Raw genomic sequence first — 21,518 nt, 5'->3', positions numbered from 1 at the left:
TTTGGTCATTTCTGTGAAGTAGAGGGTAGGTGTTCTTGATGGGATTAAAAAGGTTTCAGGCAAGTGGTAAATTTTGGCAACAGTCCCTGTGGGAGTCAGCTGAGCAAAAACAATAACAGGATTGTGTGGCAGTGTTGAGAACCCACAAAGAGCTTGATTTATATCATTAATCTACACAGTTGTAAGTATTTCTTTCCTAGGAGTTCTCAGTACTGGGATTCCCTGGGGGGGGGGGGGAATAAGGCCAAGGAGGTGAATTATGGTATCTCCCAAGCTGAGAATTTGCCAAGAAATCAAAACAAAAGGAGGTTAAAGAGTTGAGGGTGCTCTAAGCGAGTGACCCAGGTGGGTGATGTGTGGTCTGAGGCTAAGGCAAGTCTTCGATGATGGAGTGTTGAAGAGCTAGAGGTTGAAATAGAAAACAACTAAATTAGGGAAAAGAGATCTGCTTAACGTGATCGTGAGGGAGAGTACAAGTATAGCAACTTGGAAATAGAAAAAATGTTTTAGGGAACGAGTATCATGTATAAAGATAGATACAAAGGGTAACAATAGAACTTCAATATATCTGGAGCTCACACTGCTGCAAGAAAATGCCATAAGACCAAGGTGTGGACATGCCTGCAGCCAGCTTTTAAAGAGCCTTAAAAGTTATGGACATTAGTTCCTCTAAGAGGAAGAGTAGAAGTTTTCAGAGAGGACAGTCAGGTTGTGCCCTGCATGGGGCTGAATCCCTGGTCAAGTTCTTCTTGCCAAGACATTCTCCCTTCTCTGTGCAGCTTTGCAGGAAGAGGATCTTTTCAGTCATTCATCACCCCACCCACCAGAGGGAGAAACTGTTTTCCCAATCATTCACCTGAGGGAATGCCTTTCTTTTTGACTAGAGGTGGCTGTAAGTAGTAACGATGTCAAGGTGAACTCTCTGGTCACAGTGTAGAAGTACCAGAAATAGCAAGCACAGTAAGCATGGAAAGCAGAACAGTGGTCAACATAACAAGGAACTAACCAGAGGTCAAAGTCGAGAAGAAAGAAGAGAGGCCAGCTCCAGATACTGTTTAGTAATAGAATCATCATTGGGCATTGTAGACAGAGGAATATGGGAAAGGGGGAAAGCTGAGCATGACTTAAATATGCTTTCCACTGTGTTCCTACACCTACCCACAATTAATGCCTAATTAATAGTTGTCAAAGAAGAAATGATGCTGTACGTAATTACTTTCATCTAAAATTTAAGTGAATTGCAAAGCTAGAAATTTCTCATCTAGCAACTTAAGAGTTGCTCTTCTGCAGTGATTCTCAGCTTTGGTTGAAAACTCAAATTTTCTGAAAAGCTTTTTAAAAATCCCAGTTGGCCCATGCTGGACCCATTCAGAAACTCTGGGTATGGAGCCCAGCCATCAATATGGGTTTTTGTTTGTTTGTTTGTTTTTAAAGATTTATTTATTCACACAGAACTGGGTTACAGGCCAGAGGTGAGAGGATTCACAGAGACAGAGTGGGGAGCAGAACAGGCAGATCGACGAAGTACACTGCTGAGGGGAGCAGGGGACGGGTCAAGAGAGGTCTGCTATGCCATGTGGGTCACCTCCAGGACATGCAGGGATCGAACTCATGCTGAAGTGCCTTTAGCTTCTTAGTGCTGTGCTTTAATCTGCTGCACCACCAGGGAGGACCCATTGATATGTTTTAATACTCCTGGGATCATTCTAATATACAATATTACAAACTTAGATATTTGCAACCCTTGATTTCTGGGGTCTAGATTTATGGACATGGTCATCCACACAGCACAGACCAGCTCTGGATCAGAGCCAAGCCAAAATGGGTTAGCTGAATGTGGCCATCTTGTCACAATGAATCTTCCATGTCTTAGGAAGCCTTTTTATATCATAAACAGTTCTTCAAAATTAATTGCAGCATCTTGGCAGACTGAGGTTACCAATAGGGGGTAGCAGGCAAATTGTGGGATTGGGGGTGGGGGGCGAGCAATGGACAGGGGTGGAAGAATATGGTGATGGGTATGATAATACAAACCTGAAGAATCTGAATCATATATGAGGTGGTAAACCAGTGTAATCTCCATGAAATATAATTTTTAAAGTAAAAAATAAGCCTGTTAACAATATGAAAAAATTAAGTTCAATGTGTGGCTTCACTGATTTTAGGAAACTGAATCGTGAGCGAAGGGTAATACAAAATCGGGACTCTTAGAAACACATTGGTTTAAAAGGTGAATCATGCACAGGCTTGAAAATAATTTTAAGATTCTTCATTGGCTGCTAAGTAGTATGTGTTCCAAAAGACAGAAAGAGCAAATGCTATAGAAGGGAGATGGAAAAGTTGAAACATCATTTGCATAAGCATGAAGACATTTCTGGAAAGAACACAAAGGTGTTGGGCAAAGGAGAAGTACAAAACCCAGGGCAAGCAGAGCAGCTGCTCCGAACCCAGGGTGTCCCCGCTACACTTTACCCCATCGCTTAGTGCCCAACCTCCTCTCAGGGACTCCTCACCCTTGGCAGTGCCCGTCCTCCGCCTGGCCATGCCTGTCTGTCCTTTTAACTCAGTGCTGAGCAGTAATTTAAGCCCTCATCTTTCTTGATAGTTGATATGTAATTTTACATCATTGTTCATTTTTTTAAAGATTTATTTATTCAAATAATAGTAATAATGAAAAACTATATACCAGAGACATTTTACAGAGGTGGAGTGGGGAATGGGAGTGGGTGGAATTGTGCATGGGACTATGGTGATGGCACATGGGTGATTTGGTGATGGGAAGCCCATGGGGGTTACCACTGAGATGGGAAAAGGCACAAAATTATGTAAAAATAAACTATTATAATAAAAAAGAGATTTATTTATTCATACATAACTGGGGTGCAGGACAGAGGCACAGGGGCAGCCAGAGGATTCACCAGAGACAGAGTGGGGAGCAGAATAGGCAGAATTGATGAAGAACACTGCTGAGGGCAGCAGCAGGCAGGTCAGGAGAGGTCTGCCGCGCCATGTGGGTCACCTCGGGGGAGGGGATCGAAATCACACTGAAGCAACTGCAGCTCTCTTGCAGTGCTGCACTTTAACCCCCTGGCCGCCAGGAAGGGCCTCATTGTTCATTTCTGTACAGTGTTTGCTTCCTCCTCTCAGATATCATCACCATGAAATTCCCACCATCAGTTCACCCATGCCCCATCACCATGGTCCTCTATCCTGTTCCCTCCCTGTTCTTACCCCTTTCTGTCCCCTTCCTCTGCAGAATGTCTGATTTATAGTTGCCTGTTAATTTTGTTTATTATTTGTTATTTTTTCCCCTGATGCCATATGTGGTTCCTCTATGTTCCTCCATAAGTGAAACCATCTGATACTTTTTTTTTTCCTTCTGGCTTATTTCACTAAGCATGATCCCTTCCAGCTCCATCCATGTTGCTGCAAATGACATGAGTTTATCTTTTTGATTGCTGAGTAGTATTCCATTGTGTATATGCACCACATCTTTTTGATCTAGTTATCTATGTGTAGGCATTTGGGTTGTTTCCAAAATTATCAACTATAATTAGTGCTGCGATAAAAGCAGGCAGGCAGGCAGCAGCTTTTGTGCTCTTTGAGTAGATTCCTTGGGGTGAAGCCTCTTCTTGTTGACATAAAAGCAAGAAGAGGCATTTCTAGTCCAAGGATGGGTTCCAGGCCATGGCTGTCTTTACTGATCTCAACAGTTAGGATTTGAGAGTTAAATTTTAGAAACTTTTCTAGCAGTTGAGTCATCTCTGCTGAATCACACTGAAAGCTATCAAGGCTTGTATTTTGTATATTTATTTATTTATTACTTTTCCAGCTATTAGTTGCTATTACATTTTATGAAAACATAATTTCACAGCAAATTAGACACTTTGAAAAATTGGCCTCTCACCATGGATAGTTTGGGAGCACTAAGCTAGAGAACCACTCTTACCTTTGACCATCACTATAAAGGCTGTCCACAAAAGAGAAGAGACTAACTTTTTATCTAACCCACTTTGACTTTCTAATTTAAAGACCCATTTCATTTTACTTTAGACTACTATTATTAAAGTTATTTTCTGAAATTGGCTTATGTGCATGGCTAGAAGCTCTTGAAAAGAAGTACCAATACAGCCTGTATTTGAAAACAGGCTGTCATGTCTTGGTTTAGTAATATGAGTTCACTTTCAAAGACGAACTACAATGTCAGGTAACACACAGAGAAGTTATTAATTCCTGTTGCAAAAGGCAAATTCTCTCATGTTTAAGAAATTAAGTTATTCCCTTCTGATTGAAAGCAGCTAATCATCGAGTTTCAAAAGATGAATGTAGTTGTTTAAATACAAGGAAGTCTGCACAGAGAGTTCGATTTTCCCAAGCAAGGTCATGCAGCTAGTGGATGGAGAAGCTACAATTCAAGTCCCCGACACTGCATCCCAAATGCCTGCTCTCTGCTGCTCCCCTCTGTGCTGCTCCCAGGTAAAAGATGTTCCAATGGGAACCCTAACAGTGAAGGTTTTTAATATAAGCTCTACTTCCTGGTGTTTCAAATAGAACAATGAATATTAGTATAATATGTAGTGATGATGTATCTCCTCATTATGTAAATTGACCTCTTCTATTTTGAGTTTTCTGTATATAGACCAAAATGTTCTATAACATCACATTGAAATGCACAAGGAGAGGAAAATCAGAGTTAGCTGCACCCACTGCTTTGACATTGACATCCGTTTGATTTAGGTCACTAGAAACATGCTCCAAAAGCAAAATTGCCTTGGTCCTCTTAGGGGGTAAGTGAAATATCAATCAGAAATAAATGACTAGCCTGGAGAAATACCAAGTCTTTTCAGCGATTACATAGTCACTGTGAGGGATCCAGAAGCTGCATTCATTAGCTTAATGCATGCCCATTTAATAAACTAAACAACTTCACTACTTCAGAGAATTGCACAAAAAAAAATAAATTGCTAATTATTTAGGTCTCATCTCAGTCATTTCAAAAATAGAGACTTTTTAACCAATGAATGATACAAATACTTTTAGTGTATATTTTTGGCACTCTTTGATTTTAGCATGAGAATATACATTTTACTCAGGTATCTCTTGACTTACTAACAGACATTAAAATGCAGCACCCTTCTCAATAAGACAGAAAGAAAGAGAAAAATACCGAATGGTTTCACTCATAGCAAGAGCATAAGGGATCAGGGGGAAAAAAAGGTAAAGAGCAAAAATGAAAACAACTATCAACCAGAGACATTTTACCTGGGTAGAGAGGCGAACAAGATCAAAACTGGGGAGGAAAGAGTGCCCGGGACTATGGTGATGGCACATGCGTGGACTGGTGGTGGGAAGGCCACGGGGATTACAACCGAGATGAAAAAATGTACAAAATGAAGAATGAGGTAAAATAAATAAATAAATAAACTTTCTAAAAGGAAAATAAAATGTACCATTCTCTTCTTTGGTCGTACTCTAAAATGTTTCACAAATACCTTCTTTGTAGGTGCTCATGACTTTTTCACGGTCCCTCGATTTTTAACACCACTAATTAAAAGTTAATAGTTGATCAAGGTATGAAGCGATCTACCGTCACGGAAGCAGCTGGTTAGGTGCAACGGGAAACAGCATTCATTAGCTTAATGCTTGATCGCAAAAGAAATCCCGATTTTCAAAAAGGCAAAGGATGAAGGTAGCTAAAAGATGCAAACTTCTAACTGTGAGATGAATAAGTCCTGGGAATGAAACGCACACCTTGGTGACATTAGTTAACCATACCGTATTGCTTACATTTAAAAATGACTACAGATAAATCTTAGACATTCTCATCACAAAACTGACAAAATTCTGTGCCTGTGAAGCAATGGATTGTTGTGATCATCATTTTGCAACACTTATGCCTGATAAAACCAACACAAGGTTATATGTCAATTAAATCAATCTTTTAAATTATAGATAAAAAAGCTCATTGTCTTTTTTCTATATCCAACCTGAGGTGGTAATGGGATTAGTTCTGAGTCATCAGTCTTGAGCAAGGCGTCATCTCAGTCACCCTTCAGCTGACTACCATAGTGATATAAAGTCTGCGTTGGTCTTGGTTAGCATCTGTCTACCCAGCTGTCTTTTGGCTGCTGAAATACAGATGGCATAGACCAGTGATACTGAGGGATTATATGGGAGACAGTTAAGAAACAGAAAAGTAAAAACAGAATAAAATCTAATTACATGGAGTTTCGCTTAAAACAAAAATTGATTGAGTTCTCCCCAAAGTGGTTTGTTGTTTCCTGTGCCAGGAACTACTGTGCAGGCCCAGCAGGAAGTGTGCTACAGCGTGGGGTCACATTACACCCTTGTTTTATGGTTCATTTCACTTATTTAATGCAATCCGAGAACCTGCAAAAGGAACATGCTAGAAGGAGGGAATAGGCTTTTTGTCTTGTTTTGTTTTGTTTTTTGAAGTTTCCTTGAATCAAAACATTTGTTTTTACAAGATGTTTATAGTCCCAGAGAAATAGGAATTTCAGAGTTGCACGGTGAAGACAATCCTCTTTGTCACAAAATTTAAAGCAAGACACAAAGTCAAGCTACTTCTAGGCTTAAGTGAATGTCTTTTTCCTTTGCTGTCCTACTCACATAATTTTAAACGTGAAACATTTCTACTGTGCCCATGAATGGTCTAAATCATAATGAATTCCATAGAAGCTCCTCAGAGGGTCTTTAATTTGATAGAGAGCCCATGATGCTGGTGGGGTAAGAGAAAAGGAATAGACAGAAAATGCAAAATAGTGATTCACTGGTCAAGCAAAGGCATGCGTTCGTTTGACTGTATGACTTGAAAATGTGTCAACTGAACAGCTGGGTTTCCTGTGGCATCCGCGGCTCCTCACACACTGTCTGTTTGCTCTCCAGGGACCTCAGCATGAACAACATCAGTCAGCTGCCCCCAGGCCCCCTACACAGTCTCCGCTTCCTAGAGGAGTTGTAAGTATCACTGTAGTCATGATGCGTCCAGTCAACACTGGACACATTCTTGTGTTTGTCTCTCATACTTACTGTGGGAACCAGATAAAACAAGGCAGAAAAGCTGTCAGCACCCACAATTTTGGCACATGAGGAAACACTTAGTTGGGAGGGGGAAAAATTGCTTATGATTCTGGAAATCAACTTATAAAAGAGTTTACCAGGAGGCTACAACTTTCTAAGGTGAGACTGAGCCAAACAAATTAAAATTTTAAAACAAAGCCTGTTTAAAAGAACTGGATGGCTCTTTGGAAATAGTTAAACAGCAGGATATTAAAAGTTTGAATACTGGTTCATGTTTATTAAAATAGCAAGTAAAGCCATAATCAAAACCAAAAAGTGCCTCTTGGTTCGACTTGTGACAGGGAGAATTGAGTCCACATTTCATAGCACCAAAACTTCTTGTCCTAATCACTTTTAATTACTATTTTCCTACTTTTAAATTTAGCTTCCCTCAAGGCTTGAACAGAAAAACATGAACTCCACAGGACTTAAAACTGGGCTTTTCCAAACTCACTATAAAAAAAATAAAATAAAAAGGGAGGAAGCTAAAATTAGCTAATGGTACGCAAAGGAATCTTGATTAAGTCTAGTAATCACTTTACAGAAGATGAAAAAGAACTGAATAAACCAAAAATCTGCATTAAACAATTCATTTGATCCTCTTACCCTTTTGAGTGATGGGGACCAAGGAAGTGATGTTCCATCCAAGACTTCATGAAGAAAGCTTGGCCCCATCAGTTGAGTAAATCCTCTCACTGTTGATTAAAGGAATTGTTTAGTCAGTGACCTCTTTTGAAAATACTTCCTTTATAAATCCTAAAGTCAGGGTCCAATTTGGGGGGTAATTTAAATTGTTGATGTACCACAGAATCCATCATGGGAGGTAGAAAGAATGTTCCATCACAACCAAATTACACTACATCCATCTTTTTTTTTTTTTTAAGAGGATAATATTCTCACATTTCGGTCCTCTAGAGTTTTATCTACATTCATTTGTGACAGCATTGTACTTTTCACAAATGCTGTTGTTTTACTACTGAAATCAGAGATTGTTATCAAGGAGTATGAAGGGGACAATTTAGATTACTACATTGTACAGCAAGTTTTATCCACTCAAGGCATGGATATTCATTCTGGATTGCCCAAGTCTTTTTTTCCCCCCTCTTTTCTGTCTATATGCCATTTCCTTGGCTAGAACTTACCTTCATCAGGATTGAGACCACATCTGTTTACTCACATCTGTTATAACAAGTAACCAATATTTTTTTTGATGAACAAATGTGTGAATTAAGGAGACAGCAAAAACATGCAAAAGGAGCTTCTGATACAAGTTAGATGCTTTAGAAAAAAGTAACAGGTTTAGTTGCTGCTAAACAATAAGTTTAAAGATTATTTTTAGTAAGTTTTAATCAGGGTTTTTTCGTATTCGCATCCTTTTCATCCTTCCCCCTGCACTATAATTAATATACAACACTTAGTCCTGCTTATGTATTCTCTATCCTTTTCCCCTTCACTTTCCTGATAGAACACGATGACAAAAGGTTTCCATTCTCGCTCAACACACTCTTCGACTTTAGACCACAAACTGAATCAATAAATAATTCACTTCCCCAAGGGTTTGGTTTAATAGAGTTCCTCCCTCAGTGACCCTACTCATTCAAAATAACTACTCTTTCTTCATGAGGTGAATGTTAATTCTGTTCCAAGGGCAGTTTTTCAAAACATAATTTGGGGGAGAGGAGGTAGAGAAGCGGGAACTGTCATTGATAATTCTGTTTTCTCTATTGTCTTATTTTTATGTCTTATATTTATGTCCATTTGCTGTGGAAATTTTGTCAAATATCCTGACCATGGAATCAGTATTTCAGACACAGAAGAGAACTTTCAGAGACCATTCATTTTATTTTCTCATCCTATTTTGGAATTCCTTCTGCCAAGCTCACCAACTTGCTGAATTTAAAAGCAAGACCACTTTCCCATACATAATTCTGTGTTGCATCAAACAAATGTTTTAAAAACATCATTATTCATTTAGTGGCAAAGGAGGATAGTATTTATAGAACCTGGAAAAATGATCAACTCTGCTTGGTTTAATCATATGTTCCAAGGCTAAATTTAGGACTTCTTTTTTTTTAATCCACCAGTTTAGCAGTAGAGCATTTTGACTATACCTTTGTTATGTTGCTGATTGTTCCCTTTATGCTTCGCTAATTTAAATATATATTCATATATATTCTTGAAGATCTTCAAAATATTATAACTAATGACAATAATAAGTTATTTTGTACTTTACATACATCATCCAGTAATTCGCTCTAGCCCTATGAAGAATTTTATTGCTCCTACTTCAGAAACATAAACTAAGGATAGACAAAATAAGAAACTTGGAGATATTGGAATTGCTTAGTGTCAGAGTTAAAATTTGAACCCACTGTCAAAGCCACACAAGAAATTGGAGTTTGAGTTATCATATCTTGTCCCCACCAGTACCTCCACAGCTTGCACTACTGCACATCTTAAAGTGCTCTGTAGGCAGAGTTATGTAATGATAGTTGTGTATTGTCTGCATCTGTGTCTGGGGGAAGTGCAAATAAGGAAATGAGAGAAAGGTGTCCCCCTAAAAGAAGACTGGATATTCCAGTGACTGATTCACTGTCATCTATTGGTTGTTAGAAAAGCATCATCAAGATTTTCAGGTGTAGAATTTTACCAAGTAATCATAACTCCAAAAGTACAAACTCTTTGTTAATATGTTTACATGTGCATACATATATTTAAGCAGTGTGTTTTACATGGTTTAATATAGAACTAACAAATGACAGATCTGTCACTGCACACGTGTGTATCTTTTGACAATTAGAGTACTACTCTGAAAGTATTTGCTCTTGCAGCTGAGTCAGTTCATCTCTCTTCACTCAGTAGAAAACTTCTACTGATTCTGTTGATACTGTATAAAGCTCCCACCACAAAATTCAATTTTAAAATGTCAGTACTAACTCTAGTTGCTCAATACATTATTTTCCTAGTCTAGTTTATTTCACAGTGTTATAAAATGTGTGGACAAGCATGGTTCATCCATCACTGGAGCTTAACAAAGTTATATTGCCAAGTCATTTAAGAACCTAGAACAACTTACAGGTATTCATTGCCTCAAGTTAAAAAAAAAAAACAAAACTGTAAACTTGAAAAGTTACTCTCCCAAAGATTTAAGAAGAATAAAAGTCAGCATAGCTTTCTCTCTCTCCTAACATTCTGAATTACTCACTTTCTGAGCCACTAGTATTGTTTATCACTTGATAGTTATTTTTTGATGACTCTGCCAGATGACCAGATGTGCACAAGAAGAGCTTTTTCATTTATTTTTTAAAAATTTATTTAGTTATGCATACAGAACTGGCATACAGGTCAGAGGTGCAGGAGTGGTGAGAGGATTCCCCAGAGACAGAGTGGGGAGCAGAACAGGCAGACTGATGAGGTACACTGCTAAGGGGAGCAGCAGGCAGGTCAGGAGAGGTCTGCTGCATCATGTGGGTCACCTCCGGGGCAGGCGGGGATCGAACTCATGCTGGAGTGGTTTTAGCTTCTTAGCGCTGTGTTCTAACCCACTGCACCACCAGGGAGGGCCCGAACTTTTTTATTTTTATAAGCTAAAACAATCCATGTCGGCATGTAGAGAAACTATAGAGAGAAACAAAGAATCTATAAGTATTCAGTAGAAGCTCAAGACTCTTGTGCCAGTTGCGCCATTTCCAAGGCCATAATCCATGTGAATTTCACAGTCCTCAAATTCATGGTAAATATGTTTTGAGATGTCTTTGAAAATGAAGTGAAATGATGGTGAGTGACTTTAGTAAACCATAATTCCTATATTGAAATGTATTGTTAAAATGAAAGCATCTTTAAGAAGATTCTGGCTACCTTCATTCCATTTCACAAACTTGATTTTGCAGTAAATCCAAGGATTCAAACTTTGTGCAGGAAAAACTATTTTGAAATGAACTTTAGTTAATAGAGGTAGGCAACCAATACAGGTAGTTTCATCGCAGATTTTTACCTCTTGAGAAACGATTAATTTCTCTCTAATAGTATCTCTCCTGGTTCTATTTATTCTATTCTATCTGGGACTTTGTTAATGTTTGCTATTTGGATAAACAAAAAAAATGCTACACAAATGTACAAAAAATGCTACAGAGACAATTGATCATCAGAGAGTGATTTGGATGTTAGAAGGGAATGGCGGATTGTGCCCAATGCTGACATGTACAAGTTCCTTTAAACTTAGATTGTTAGTGTGATTAAACCAGAGGGGAAAATTGAAGTGTCCCTTTTTTTTTTAAGCTGTCTAAATTAAAGACCTCTATTTGTGAGTAGTATTTTTAAATCTCCCCAGATTCTAATGCTATTGGAATCAAATACATGATTTAGGAAGGAAACATGAGAAGCTCTAGGGAAGTCTGTTTTTAAGTTACTATTGTTCCCTGGAACTGTTTGCTCATATTATGGTTGGCCTTGAAGAATCTCTACATAAATAGTAGATATTTATTATTGCAGATGAAATTTGTGATGAGAAATATCTCCAAACTTCCTGGAAGCATAATCTATGCTAGTTTCTTCTACTTCCTCATCATGTTTCTGAAAATGGTGAGAGCTGTCCTGCCTGTCAAAATTCTTTTCAGCAGCTCAAATGAAATGGTGATCAAAGAACTTTGGTAAACAACAATTCACATATTGGGTTGTGTTTGCAAGATGAAAACACCTTCATGCCCATGAATAGTCTTCCTCGCCTTTGGCCTTGTTACAAAGGCCTTGTTTTCATAATCCAGTGATTATAAATATTGTCTCCTAGATTATTTTTTTCTAGTGCATTTCATAGCAGTAATTTTGGTTCTCTTGCAAATGTCTATACAGTTATATATAATCATCTGTCTTTGTATATTTTTATATGTATTCATATATTTATGTGCGTCTTTTGTTATGTTAATGAGAGCATTGTTCTGAAAGTGCCCTACCTCTCTGCCTCCTCTTCTTTTTCTTCTTAGTATTTCTTTCTTTTCCATCACAACTCCAGTAAGATGTTGACATTACCCAAACATTGTTATATTGTCTACTTTCTTAGTACTCTTCAATTCATTCAAAATGTATTTATTGAGCTACTGGGAATAGGATTAATAGGACTTGCTATTCATAGGACTTGTTCATTTATTCATTCAGCAAGTTCTCACCCAGGGGAACTTAGAATGGGGGGGGGGTGTGCAGGGTGGAGAAAGACAGATAATAAACAAGGAAAAAAGCATATATGATGCTTCCAGGTCATGACAAGAGTGATGAACACAAACATGGTTAAGTAGGAAATGAATAACAAGAGATGACAGGGAGTAAAAGTGTCCCAAGAAGCAGACATCTAAGACAGGGAAAAGTGAGGGGAGCAAGAAACTGGGGGTGAAAGGGGGATTGGTGATCCTAAGAGATGAGATAGTGGTTTCTGGCAGAGAAATAGTGTGAGTAGACCTGAAAGAAGGTCCATGTGGCTGGAACAGAATGAGAGGTAGGAGAAGTGACTGGGAATGTGTTGGAGAAGAAGGCAAAACCAGATTATACAGGGTCAATTAGGCCATGTATAGAATTCAAATAAGAGCAAAGGGAAAACTTTGTGTGTAGCTAGTGAAACAATAAGATTTATGACTTTTTAAAATTTCTGATTTTTGTATGCAAAAAGGATTAGGCAACAATGGAAGCAGACCTATTAGGAAGCCAAAAACCTACTGGGAGACAATGCAATTCTTCGGGCAAGAAGCCAAGAACAGAATTACTTCTCTTACATAGATGACCCCAGAATCTACAGTTCTTGTTCAGATCCCTTTTCTTTCTGCCAAACCAGTGGTTCTTAAACAGTGGCCCTTTAACCAGCAATAATAGAACCGCTTATGAGTTTGTTAAGAAATGCACATTCTGTGTGTCAACCCAACCTAATAAATCAGAACCTGAACTGCTTGATTAAGATTTATTTTTATTTATTTATGCTTACAAGAACTAAGGTGTAGACCAGAGGTTGGGGTTGGGGTGAGGGGGATGGTGAAAGGACTACCAGAGACAGAGTGGGAAGCAGAACAGACAGATTTACTGAAATACACTACTGAGGGGATGAGACAGGAGAGGTCTGCCACACTGTGTGGGTCAGCTCCTTGGCCTGGGATTGAACTCATGCTGCAGTGGCTGTGGATAACTTGATAGCACTGACACTTAACCCCTGCGCCCCCAGGGAGGCCCCCTCGGACTGCTTTAAGCATACATTGCTGAGCCCACCACAGTTTCTTCAGTAGGGTGGAGGTGGGAATGAATGATATCAAAATTTGTATTTACAATAGGTTATCAGGTGATGTAGACCCTGCTAGGCTGAGGTGCCTTCTAGTCAAGGAGCCATACTTTGAGAATCATCAACTGACACCTCCATCTATCTCACCAAAACGTCAACTCAGTAGATACAGAACCAGATTCATTCATGCACATGCCCCCAACCATCTTTTTTCCCTGCCTTTCCTGCTTGCCATCAGTATCATTACTGGAACATGTGACCACTGTGCCAGTTATTCCCTTTGTAACTGTGACCCCTCTCTCACTTCCTGTATCAGCCAACTTCAAAATCCTAAAGTCAGAATTCCACATTCTTTCCTGTTTATCCATCCCATTTCATCATCACCAATTTCAAGTTCTTAATGTATCTTCTTGATAACTCTAATATCCTTTAATAACTTCTCTGATTTTCCTAAAAATGAAAGAATGAATCATCATCTCTGGGGATGGAGACCCTACAGGCCTCTGGGTGATCATGTGAGTGTTAAACTATGGGAACTATTTTAGGGTTTCCCATACTTGAATATGCATTAGAACCACCTGGAGCATTTTTAAAACAACTCATTACCAGAACTTCTTCCCAGAGATTTTAATTTAATGAATCTCAGTGGGGAACCCGGCATAATCTTTTGAAAGTTCCACAGGTGTGCTAACACCCACTGGGATATAAGGAAGCTTCAAAGGTCTCATCCATTGATTAAATGAAGGCACTGAAAAGGGGCCTGAAGGTAGATTCGACTCTGGGTAAGATTATGAGATTAGGTGCCAGGGGATGGTGAAGCGCAGTCAATAGAATTGAAGGCAAACAACTGGCTTTTTTGGAGGCAAGATAATGTCCTGTTCTGTATATAATAATTATAAATTGACAGCAGGACACCCAATTGGAAATGTCAATGACAGAGTTGGAACGTGAGCCTGAAGCATGAGGAATCTGTTGTAGAGGTAATATGGAAGGTTCTTGGGCAGATGAGGACCTTGAGAGAAAGTGTAGCTGTGTTTTCCAGTATGGGTCTCCACTCATTAAAATCACCTGGGGCTACTTGCTGAAAAAATATTTCCAAATTCTAGGTCCCAGGATTTCTGATTCATGAAATCTGGGTTGAAACCTAGAGATCTGGAGTTTTTAAGATTTGTAAAGTGATGCAATGCACACTAAAGTTTGAGCACCACCATGAGAGGAAAAAAGAAGTAAAGGTATGAAGACAAAAACTTGAACATCTATGTGAGAAAGACAAGAATGAAAAGAGGTACTAAAAGAAGGGCCTCCCTGGTGGTGCAAGGGTTAAGTCTCGGCACTGTGCAGCAAGCCACTCTGCAGCATGGTGTAGGACTGGGAATAATCTTTTCGTTTCATATGATTTTTATAACAAAATCATAATATATACAAAGCACTTAGCATTGTACCTAACATTTATGGATTACTAAATGAAAGAGAGGTGTTATTTGTGCCCAAAGAATTGTGCAGGACATATTGAAAGTCCTCCAAAAATTTCTAAATTTGGCACATGATGAAGAAGGAATATTCTTCAACTGTCTTTGCATCTGGTTATATAATGACTAGCCTGCAATTTTACAATGGTATGCCAGATCTGAAGCAACTGTAGACTGATGCCAATTGTCTTTGCAAACAACATCAAATGATCAATCAATAAATACTGGTTCAATTCTGGGCAGGCAAGGGGATTCCTGACCTTAGATAATTATAACCAAATAAAGCAGACATATAAAAGGTAGAAAATGACATTTATTGGGGCCTCCCTGGCCGCACGAGGGGTTGTCTCAGTACTATGAACTTATCTGCAGCCACTATAGCCCAAGTTCGATCCCTGGCCAGGGAGTTGACCCACATGGCGCAGCAGACCTCTCCCTTCTCACCTGCTGCTCCCCTCAGTAGTGGATTTCAGACCTGCCTGCTCTGCTCCCCACTCTCTCTCTGGTGAATCCTCTCACCATTACCCCTTACCCCCTGCACCTCTGATCTACACCCCAGCTCTTGTATGCATAAATCTTTTTTAAAACTTTTAAAATAATAAGAAAAGCTATAAAATAGAGCAGTAATGCCTAGGAGTCAGCATGAATTTGGTCTGAAGTGTCTTATTTACTTTTTTGGCAATGTCTTCTTTTAAATCACAAGAATTATTGTATTCAGATTCGCCCTGCTCTGTTACTTCAGCAGCATTGCTGTACTGCTCCCATGCTCATAAGGAAAGAGTAGGTAATATTTAAGTGAAATAAAGAAAAGGGCATTTTTCATTTTCTGTAAAACCTTTCTGAACTTTGATATCTTTATTTACAAAATATGGACAATAATATCCTCTGATCTACCTCCTAATATAAAGTATAGGAAAGTGGCTTTAAAATTTTAATGACATGTAATAAAGAAACCTGATAATAAATTAGAAGACAATGGACAGGGAAGCTGAAGGAGGAAAAAAAGGAGGGTAAGCAGGAATTTCAAGTTAACACAAAAAACAAGATTAGGGCAGAAAAAGACCTTAGTGGAATTTTATTTTTAAAAAAATAAGTGCAGCGACCTCTCTGGTGGCGCAGAGGGGTGGAGCGTAGCACTTCAAGGTTGCAGTGGCCGCTTTTAGTGCAAGTCGGATCCCCAGCCCCGGAGGTGACCCACAGGGCGCGGCAGACCTCTCCTGACCCGCCCACTGCCCCCCTCAGCAGTGAACTTCATCAGTCGGCCTGTTCTGCTCTCCACGATGTCTCTGGCGAATCCTCCCACCGCCCTCACATCTCTGTACCCCACTTCTGTGCAATGAGATTCTGCGAAGCTAAGTGACTTTTGTTAAGTGTCACAACAGCTCAGTAGGGACGAGAAGAAAGAAAAACAAGAAGGGAAGATGCGGAGAATACAAGTCAAAAAGATACTCACAAAGCTGTCCCTGGAGACCTGCGGGAACTTGCCAGGCCTTCTCACTTAGCTGTGAAAATGCTGCTGGCCAGCTACAGACCAGGGTCACAGAGGACCGTGGTTCCCTGCACAGTCCTTTTCCCAGGGATTCCAGTCCCAATCGCCACTTGTCCAGAGCAGGGATAAGCACCCTGTTCTGGAACCAGCCCAGGCCAGGTAGATTCGCCGGAGGTTCTGGCAGCTTAAAAGAGAAACTTGGAGAGCGCTGGACATCACCCCCACAGGTTTTAATAGTACGCAGGGGAACAAGCCAGCGGGAAACAGCAAGTCGGGCAGCCCTGGCAGTCTCTGTCGGCTTTCTCCTTGGGCTTCCTCTGGCGTGCTCTCACGGCCTCTCCCTCTGGCAGCCATTACCCATCGCAGCCGTCCCTGTGTGACGCCGCCCTTACTGCCTCAGGCTTCAGGCCCAGCTGTGCCCACTGGCACAAGCCCACCCCGCACTCCAGGTGTCCACCATCAGGTCCGCATGCCCTGCGCCCATGCGCCCAAGGGCCTTCTGCATTCAAGGCCGCAGGTGATCGCCATTGAGGTCAGCATTGTTAAAACCTGATGGTCACTTACCCTACACACCCCCTTCCACCTTCGGTGCTCACCCCCTTGTTTCTAATCTATGGAATTCCTCTCCACACCAACGTCCAGAGAGGAGTAATCAACATCCATAGCTGATTGTTTCGCTCTTGTCATTCCATTTTACAAAATGAAGCTACTGAAAAATCAAAAATCCTTTAAATTAAAGAATCAATGAATCATGTATTCTCAAAAACATTTTAATTTATTTTTTTTAAGATTTATTTATTTATGTTTACAGAACTGGGGTACAGGCTAGAGGTGTAGGGTGAAAGGATTCACCAGGGACAGAGTGGGGAGCAAAACAGGCAGATCCACAAAAGTACACTGCTAAGGGGAGCAGCAGGAGAGATGGAAGAGGTCTGCTGTGCCATGTGGGTCACCTCCAGAGCCTGGGATCGAACTCACTTTTACACTGCTGACCAAGCTGCCACTAGCTTCACAGTGCTGTGCTTTAACCCCCCACGCCTCCAGGGAGGGCCTATTTTAATTGATTTTTATAGTATCAGAATAACAAATGATTCTTTTTTAAAGATTTATTTATTTATGCATACAAGAACTGAGCTATAGGTTACAGGAGTAACCCGAGACTGAGTGAGGAGCAGAGCAGGTGGATCTGTTGAAGTACACTGCTGAGAGGAAGCAGCCAGGGATCAAACTCGTGCTGTAATGTCTTCAGATAGCTACATAGTGCTGTGCTTTAACCCCTTAAACAAGCAGCAAGGGCCTAGAACAACTACTTATTTCATTCACTTGAAGAGGAATACATCTCCTGTAACTTAATGATATTTTTCCATTTTATAGCAGTAATGTCAGGAAATCGAACAGTGATGGAACCATGTGAGTCTCAATATATATGGAGTGGTTTCTTTAAAAATAAAGACTTTTTTTTTTTTTGGCTTTCCCTGGTTTTGCAACGGGTTAAAGCACTGCATAATGCAGCTCTCCAAATCCACTGCAGCACAAGTTCGATCCCTGGCCAGGGCGCTGACCCACATGGTACAGTAGACCTTTATGACCTGCCCGCTGCTCCCCTCAGCAGTGTATTTCAGTCAACCTGCCTGTTCTGTTCCCCACTCTGCCTCTGGTGAATCCTCTCACCCCACACCTCTGGCCTGTACCCCAGTTCTGTAAGCATAAATAAATAAATCTTTAATAAAATAAAGCTTTTCTTTAGTAATGTATAAAAAGACATAAAAGGTTTTTATTAAGTTGTGTTTATTATAGAAATGAAGATAATGAAATAGATATTCCCCTGAAATAATTTCAGAAATAAAACAAAATAAACCTCACAGCTAATTGGCATGTGAGTGAGACTTGGAACATGGCTGCCCAAAGATTTGTTACGTGGTTGTCACAGAAAGATTTGTGTGCAGTTGCATTTGTGAACTCACTTGAAAGTCTTTTTCCTTCCTATGAGTCTAAATGTATTTAATTTTAATATTAGTAAAACTATCCCATATGGTAAAGAAATAAGAAGAGAAGGATGCAATGATTTCCTTACATTGTTGTTTTTGTCAATGAGATAGATCTCCCATCAGCCCAGCAAACAGCTAATAGCAAATCATAACTTCCTTTACATTAAGACAAATTCCCCTGGTAGCACAGGTCAGTGGTTGCACAGATTAGTTCTGAAAGTTCAGGGACTCTGAAAGTCCTTGTCCAGAAAAGAAAAACAATGCATATAGAGTGTGCTATGTTTCAGGAAACATAACAGGAAGGTATTTACCCTAATATCATTTAAACTAATAATAAAGTTTTTCCTTGTTCCTTTCCATTTCCAAAATCAGTGTCTTCTAAACCATCAATCTCCTTGATGCTAGCACAGCAGTGGGAGTTGATAAGCTCCCACTGTCAGATCACCTTTCAGAACTCACAAATGTGCCGTTGCAGTCAGGATGGAACAGGAGAGCCAGGGGGTTTGGGCTGAAATCACAGTCACTAGTTTAGTTTGATCAGTAAAGTCATCTGGAATCAGCCAAGCCTGAGTCTCTTAAAGCACCTCTTTCACATCACAGTTTCTACAGTCCTCGTGTTTTTTTTCACTCAGCACGAACCTCATGAAGGGTTTTCAACAGGACAGTGATATGACCAGTGCTGGCTTCACAAAGACCGTCAGTGGCTTTAGAATGAGTGGAAATAGGGAGAAACTGACCCTTCAGTGTGTTAATGAAAAAAGGGTTTTCTACTACGAGGACTTTTAGGAAGTAAGAAAATAAAACACCTCTAAAATCACTGTGGTCAAATATTAGCTGAATTACATGTGATTAGCATATTATCTGTTGAAAGTCTTCTGTGCCCTTGGCTAGGGCCTTGCAAACTTTGCTGAGTCTATATAAGAAGAATGTATTTCTCCCCCTCAATCCAATTTCACAAATATATTTGGAAACAAAGATTTCATAAAACAGTCCTATTCTACTGGAGTAGAAAACGCATCCTGTTATTTTTCTGTTTTGTAATTTTTCTTAATAATATCCTGAGGCACTACATTTATTTATAGTTTGAAAAACACTGTTCAGGCACCATGAGGAAGACAGGAGTATAGTCCAAGAGCTATCTGAATCTTAAAAATAATTATATCTGTTAAGGGACAGAAAATCAGATACAAACACAATACAAAGTAAGGAAATAATAGTGTCTTGAGAGCTGGAGAGGATCTGAGATGCCATCTTATCTTAACAATTCTTGTAATTCATGAGAAAATAAAACTCAGAAATATTAGCTCACAGTAAGTTGGTGCTAAACAAAGTCAGGTCACAGAGCCTCTTAGATACTTCAAGACCGTTGCTTTATAGTTAAAAAAAAAAGCGGGGGGTGGGGCATGGGGGGCCTCCCTGGTGGTGCAATGGTTAGGACACAGCACAGCTGCCTCTAGGAGCTTGATCCCTGGCCCTGGAGGTGACGCATGGAGCCACAGACCTCTCTTGACCCGCCCATTGCTCCCCTCAGCAGTGTCCTTCGTCTATCTGCCTATTCTGCTCCCCACTCTGTCTCTGGTGGATCCTCTCACCACCCCTGCACCCCTGGCCTGTACCCCATGCATAAATAAATCTTTAAAAAAAAATACTATAAAAGGAATCTTTCACATTTTACCAGTAAATGATGTCAAATTTTCCACTAAATAAACCATGTTAAGGTCTTCCACACAAAACACTTAACTACTGTTTTCGATTTTTTTTAAGGCATTGCTCAATTAAAACATGTTAAATTAATTATTCTATCCTTTTCTGGTTGAGTTTCTGGTTAAATTTTTTTTTTTTTTTAAAAAAACCTGATTGTGATAGTCTGCATTCCGATTTGCTAAATTGAGTAGGAAATTGTATGGTATTATTGCAACAGGAATATTCTCATGTTGATCTCATTTATTTATGTCTATAAACATTAATTGTAAAAATCATGTGACAATCACATTTTGACATTACACATTTTTAGGTTATTATATGGTGTTAGCTTTTGTGTAAATATTTTTAAAAGGAGACTTTTACATGGAGTGTAAACTAAATGATTTATTGTAAAATAGGTAATTTGTTATATTTCTTCTTAGGTACTTCTTTTGCCAGCATTTTGATTAGAAATTTGCAGAATTTTTTCACAAAATAGAAAACAAGGTTCTTTACAGCTGCTTTTGGCATTTGCGGTTTGAACATAATCGCATTTTTTAACAACTAAATGAATTCCACATGAAGACCATGCTATGCTCACTCTCTCCCCTCTCTCTCTCTCAACCCACAGACGTCTTGCCGGAAACGCTTTGACATACATTCCCAAGGGAGCATTTGCTGGCCTTGATAGTCTTAAAGTTCTGTAAGTAAACCCGGAGTCATTTGTTCTGTTTCTGATTTTAGTGTCAAGTGTATGCTAATTAACTTGTAAAGATTGAGCTCCCCTAAAAGGCCAAGCCATGGGACAATTCATTAAATCCAAGACTGCCTTCAGTGTGGCTATACAACTACATTACACCTGGTTGGATTTGTGAAAAATTTCGCAACTCCTCTTCTAATTTCAGTATCTAAAATTGTCTGTATGCTGCTAACCAATGTATCGATGCAAACTATTATGAAGTTGGGAAGAGTGTCCTGAGTTCTTTTGATCCCAAGTCAATAAAAGAATCACCATGATGTGGATATAATGCAATTACAGCTTCCAGGGTTTTCAGAACTTGTTTCTTTGTGATGCACTGAATGAGCCTGGAGACACAAAAGGAGTCCTGGTCATGGGATCCTGTCTGCTCTGTTAAAAAGCAAGGACATGTTATGTACTCAGCGTGATGAGGAGTGAAGGCAGAGATATAAGCAAGGGAATGGCCGTCGAGCTCCATCACTATCAGGGAGGGAGAATCAAGAGGAGGAGGATCCCAGCCTGGAAATGTGTCCCCTCTGGCCTTGACTTTACTGCCTGAAAGATAGCATTCAGGGGCCCTCCCTGGTGGAGCAGTGGGTTAAAGCACAGCACTGCAAGCTAGCCTCAGCCACCTCAGTATGAGTTCAATTCCCAGGCCCCACCCCAACGGGACCACATGGTGTGGCAGACCTCTGGTCTCACCCGCTGCTCCCCTCAGCAGTGTATTTCATCAGTAGGCATGTTCTGCTCCCCACTCTGTCTCTGGTGAATCCTCTTACCGCCCCTGTGCCTCTGGCCTATACCCCAGTTCTGTATG

At 39.9% G+C, this 21,518-nt stretch overlaps 1 protein-coding gene across 1 annotated transcript in view; it reads left to right on the top strand.

Annotated features, from left to right (window-relative positions):
• LGR5 (leucine-rich repeat containing G protein-coupled receptor 5) overlaps positions 1-21,518 on the top strand; it is a 121,954-nt gene that overhangs the window by 49,050 nt on the left and 51,386 nt on the right. The window contains exons 2-3 of the mRNA XM_004675890.2: positions 6,907-6,978; positions 20,594-20,665. Coding sequence (XP_004675947.1) covers positions 6,907-6,978; positions 20,594-20,665 — 144 coding nt within the window. The remainder of the gene's footprint in view (positions 1-6,906; positions 6,979-20,593; positions 20,666-21,518) is intronic.

The sequence above is a fragment of the Condylura cristata genome, unplaced genomic scaffold (assembly GCF_000260355.1).
Source record: "Condylura cristata isolate star-nosed mole 26May11 unplaced genomic scaffold, ConCri1.0 scaffold00004, whole genome shotgun sequence".
NCBI classification, from domain to species: domain Eukaryota; kingdom Metazoa; phylum Chordata; class Mammalia; order Eulipotyphla; family Talpidae; genus Condylura; species Condylura cristata.
This window is presented reverse-complemented; position numbering and strand designations above follow the sequence as displayed.